Below are 5,055 nucleotides of genomic sequence, written 5' to 3'. Positions count from 1 at the left end.
AAAAAAAGTATAGACTATTATATATTGCTGGAAAGCTCTGGATGTCGACTTTCCAACGCCGTTAAGAGCGCGCCATTTTGAGTTCTGTAGCTCCAGAAAATCCGTTTTGAGTGCAGGGAGGTCAGATTCCAACAGCATCAGCAGTCCTTTTGTCAGCCTCCTATAAGAGTTTTGCTCAAGTCCCTCAATTTCAGCCAGAAATTACCTGAAATCACAGAAAAACACAAAAACTCATAGTAAAGTCCAGAAATGTGAATTTAGCATAAAAACTAATGAAAACATCCCTAAAAGTAGCTTGAACTTACTAAAAATTACCTAAAAACAATGCCAAAAAGCGTATAAATTATCCGCTCATCATGCATCAACAATTATTAGATTAGAAGATCACTAGATTGAGCATTTTTGTTTTGTTGAATTAACTTTCTGTTTGAGTAATTTACTTTCTGTCTTAGTTAACTTCTTCCCTTTCCCCCTCTACTTTTTTGTTTCCTTGTTATTTACAATTTAGTTTACTAACACACTAACTGTTTGATATATTGCTTCACTCACAACTAACAGTAATTTTGACAACAATACTATCTGCACATAGTTTTTCCTTGCTTGTACTTATTGGTTGTATGACAGGGAGAAGAAGCGGGGTTTCGACTTCTTTCGATTCTGAACCAGAGAGGACCCTCCTTAGATTAAGGAGGGAAGCAAGAGGGAAACGTGCAATCGGTGCTGAAGAGGAGGAGGAACACTTTGAACTAAACATGGAAGGCAACATAGAAAACCAACATGAAGAAGAGGCTAATAACCATGGGGGAGGAGGTAGAGCAAATCATGTTGGGGAGGATAGAAGAGTGTTAAGCTCTTATATCAATCCCAACCCAGGCAACTGTGGGAGCAGCATTCAGAAGCCCACTATACATGCCAACAATTTGGAGCTAAAACCTCAGCTCATCACTCTTGTGCAGAATAATTGCTCATTTGGAGGAGGTGCTCAAGAAGATCCGAATCAACACTTGACCATCTTCTTGAGGATTTGTGACACAGTGAAGTCCAATGGAGTCCACCAGGATATCTATAGGCTGCTCTTGTTCCCTTTCTCACTCAGGGACTAGGTATTCAAATGGCTTGAATCCTTCCCAAAAGAAAGCCTGACAAATTGGGAGGAGGTAGTGAATAAGTTTTTGGCAAGGTTTTACCCCCCGCAAAGGATCAATAGGCTGAAAACTGAAGTAAAGACGTTCAGACAGCAAGATGGGGAGACACTTTATGAAGCCTGGGAAAGGTTCAAAGACCTAACAAGAAGGTGTCCACCAAATATGTTTAATGAATGGGTGCAGTTGCATATCTTATATGAAGGCTTGTCATATGAATCAAAGAAGGCAATAGATCATTCCTCTGGAGGATCCTTGAACAAGAAGAAGACCATTGAAGAAGCCATAGATGTCATTGAAACTGTAGCTGAGAATGACTACTTCTATGCTTCCAAAAGAGAGAACACTAAGGAAGTAATGGAGCTAAACAATGTGGATGCTCTGCTGGCTCAAAACAAGCTCATCACCAAGCAGCTAGCTGACCTCACCAAGAAGATGGAAAGAAGTCAAGTAGAGGACATACCAACACCCCCACAACAATACCTCTCATCCTTCCACCTCTAATCTCAATTTACCATCAATTGATGACAGACTCTTTAAGCTTGAAACCTTACTTGAAGGAGTATGCAAGAACGTCAGAAACAGTAAGGTATTTCGAGAGGAAGTGCAGTCAAACATGCAGAATCAAAATGCTGCCATCAAGAAACTGGAGACACAAATTGGCTATCTATTCAAGCAGCTTTCTAACTACAACCTTTGCAATGATAACAATTCAAGCAAAGAGGAGGAGTGTCAAGCTATAACACTTAGGAGTGGAAGGGAACTTAAGGAACTCTCCCAAAAACCACAAGAAGAAGGCTCAAATGAAAAGGGAGAAGAGCAAGATGGAGTTTAAATTCCCACTTCAAGTACACAAAAAGAAAAAGGGATGCCAAAACTGAACATCTCAAGAGCTCCATATCCTCAGTAGTTGAAGAAAAAGGAAGATGACAACCAGTTTGTGAGATTTTTGGAAATCTTTAAGAAACTACAAATCAACATACCCTTTGCTGAAGCAATAGAACAAATGCCACTCTATGCCAAGTTCCTGAAGGAGCTGATGACTAAGAAGAGAAGCGGGAAGAACAATAAGACTGTGATACTAACTGAAGAATGTAGTGATATCATCCAGCACAAACTACCCCAGAAGTTGAAGGATCCTGGGAGCTTTCAGATCCCTTGTATTATAGGGGAAATCACAGTAAAGAAGGCCCTTTGTGACTTAGGAGCCAGCATCAATTTGATTTCAGTAGCAATGATGAGGAAGATGAAGATCGAGGAGGCTAAACCAACAAAAATGGCCTTACAACTGGCAGATCGATCGTTCAAATTCCCTTATGGCATAGTAGAGGATTTGTTGGTAAAAGTAGGAGACTTCATATTCCCGGTAGATTTTGTAATATTGGACATGTAGGAAGAAGCCAAAACCTCCATTATTCTGGGAAGACCGTTCTTGGCTACTGCTGGAGCTATCATTGATGTCCAAAAAGGTAATCTTACCTTGAGATTACACAATGAAAAGATGACATTCAATGTGTTCAAGGCCATGAGTTACCCACCAGAATAATTAGGGGAATGCATGAGGATAGACGCACTTGAAGAAGAAGTGCAGGAGTGTTTCGAAGAAGAAGAGCATGAAGAGCCCGAGAGATCAATGGAGGAGGAGTATATACCAAGTGAGGAGGTTACAACAGCAGAGAGTCACGTTCAAGATGCACCAAAGGAAGAGACTGAAAAGTCAGAAGCACCCAAGGTTTAACTTAAAGCATTGCCACCCACTCTCAAATATGCATACCTAGGAGAAAATGAAAACTACCCAGTGATTATAAGCTCGTGCCTCAGCCAAGATCAAGAGGATGAACTGCTCAAGGTGCTGCGGAAGCATAAGGACGCCATTGGATGGACCCTTGCTGACCTGAAGGGAATCAGTTCAACTATATGCATGCATAAAATACTGTTAGAAGATGATGCAAAACCATCCATTCAATCCCAAAGAAGGCTGAACCCAATCATGAAGGAAGTGGTACAGAAAGAGGTTATGAAGCTTTGGCAAGGAAGAGTAATATACCCGATCTCAGACAGCCCTTGGGTTAGCCCCGTGCATGTTGTGCCCAAGAAGGGAGGAATCACTGTGGTTCCCAATAAGAGGAACGAACTGATACCTACAAGGACCGTCACAGGATGGCGGATGTGTATCGACTATCGGAAACTCAATGAAGCCACACGAAAGGATCATTTTCCTCTCCCATTCATGGATCAGATGTTGGAAAGACTCGCAGGACATGCTTATTACTGTTTTCTTGATGGTTATTCAGGATATAACCAAATAGTGGTTGATCCTAGAGACCAAGAGAAAACTTCATTTACCTGCCCATATGGAGTGTTTGCTTATAGGCGCATGCCATTTGGGCTATGTAATGCACCTGCGACTTTCTAACGCTGCATGCTTTCTATATTCTCAGATATGATAGAGAAATTCATTGAGGTTTTTATGGATGATTTCTCGGTATTTGGAGATTCTTTTACTAGTTGCTTGAATCACCTGACCTTGGTATTGAAAAGATGCCAAGAGACCAATTTGGTCTTGAACAGGGAGAAATGTCACTTTATGGTGACAGGAGGAATAGTTCTTGGCCATAAGATTTCTAACCAAGGAATCGAAGTGGACAAGGCTAAAGTAGAACTTATTGAAAAGCTCCCTCCACCCAGTGATGCCAACGCAATTAGAAGCTTTTTAGGGCATGCTGGCTTTTACAGAAGATTTATTAAAGATTTTTCAAAAATAGCTAAGCCCTTGAGTAATCTCCTTGTATCAGATACACCATTCATATTCGATGAAACCTGCATGTTGGCATTCGAGCATTTGAAAGAAAGATTATCCTCTGCCCCTATCATCTCCCCACCTGATTGGAACTTACCCTTTGAATTGATGTGTGATGCGTCTGACTTTGCAGTAGGGGCAGTGTTAGGGCAGAGGAAAAATAACTTAGTCCATGTAATATACTATGCTAGCAAGGTCCTCAATGATGCTCAAAGAAATTATACCACTACTGAAAAGGAATTGCTAGCCATAGTTTTTGCATTTGACAAGTTTAGATCATACCTCATTGGTGCTAAAGTAATTGTTTTTACAGATCACACAGCACTTAAATATTTATTTGCCAAGCAAGAATCAAAACCAAGACTAATAAGATGGATCTTATTATTGCAGGAGTTTGATATTGAAATCAGAGACAAGAAGGGAGTAGCGGGGCTTCAACTTCCTTCGATTCTGAACCAGAGAGGACCCTCCTTAGATTAAGGAGGGAAGCAAGAGAAAAACGTGCAATCGGTGCTGAAGAGAAGGAGGAACACATGATATGAGTGTGAACTAGCTCTTCCCTGATGAGCAGTTAATGACAGTGCACAAAGCCCCATGGTTTGCAGACACCAACTTTAAGGCAACTGGGGCTCTACCTCTAGGAATCAATAAACATCAAAAGAGGAAGCTCATGAATGATGCAAAATACTTTGTCTGGGACGAGCCTTATCTCTTCAAAAAGTGTTTAGATGGAATCCTTAGAAGATGTGTTTCAGAAGAGGAAGGACGAGAAGTACTATGAAATTGCCACGGCTCATGCTACGGAGGCCACTTTGGAGGGGACAGGACTGCAACAAAGGTGTTACAAAGTGGATTCTTTTGGCCCACCCTTTTCAAGGATGCCAAAGAATTGGTAAGGAGTTGCAATGAATGCCAAAGATCTGGGAACTTGCCCAAAAGAAATGCCATGCCACAGAATTTCATTTTGGAACTAGAAGTATTTGATGTGTGGGGAATAGATTTCATGGGACCATTCCCAACCTCATATGCAAACAAGTACATCTTGGTAGCAGTGGATTATATTTCCAAATGGGTAGAGGCCATTGCAACCCCAACAAATGACAACAAAGTGGT

The 5,055-nt window shown here is 41.1% G+C and overlaps 1 protein-coding gene across 1 annotated transcript; it reads left to right on the top strand.

The window, feature by feature from the left end:
• Positions 1 to 2,148: 2,148 nt before the first annotated feature.
• On the top strand, positions 2,149 to 2,688 carry LOC127747627 (uncharacterized). Its single transcript, XM_052261724.1, has 2 exons — positions 2,149 to 2,481; positions 2,536 to 2,688. The coding sequence occupies exons 1-2, from the start codon at positions 2,149 to 2,151 to the stop codon at positions 2,686 to 2,688; spliced, it is 486 nt and encodes a 161-aa protein (XP_052117684.1).
• Positions 2,689 to 5,055: the final 2,367 nt, after the last annotated feature.

The sequence above is a fragment of the Arachis duranensis genome, chromosome 5 (genome assembly GCF_000817695.3).
Source record: "Arachis duranensis cultivar V14167 chromosome 5, aradu.V14167.gnm2.J7QH, whole genome shotgun sequence".
Taxonomy (NCBI): Eukaryota; Viridiplantae; Streptophyta; class Magnoliopsida; order Fabales; family Fabaceae; genus Arachis; species Arachis duranensis.
Note: the sequence above shows the minus strand (reverse complement) of the source record. Positions and strands in the feature narration are given on the sequence as shown.

Excerpts from the sequence above, each read along its gene's own strand:
- LOC127747627 (XM_052261724.1), top strand. The coding sequence starts at position 2,149 with ATGCCACTCTATGCCAAGTTCCTGAAGGAGCTGATGACTAAGAAGAGA. Across the intron at positions 2,482-2,535 it reads GCATAGTAGAGGATTTGTTG|GAAGAAGCCAAAACCTCCAT; the intron begins GTAAAAGTAGGA and ends TTGGACATGTAG.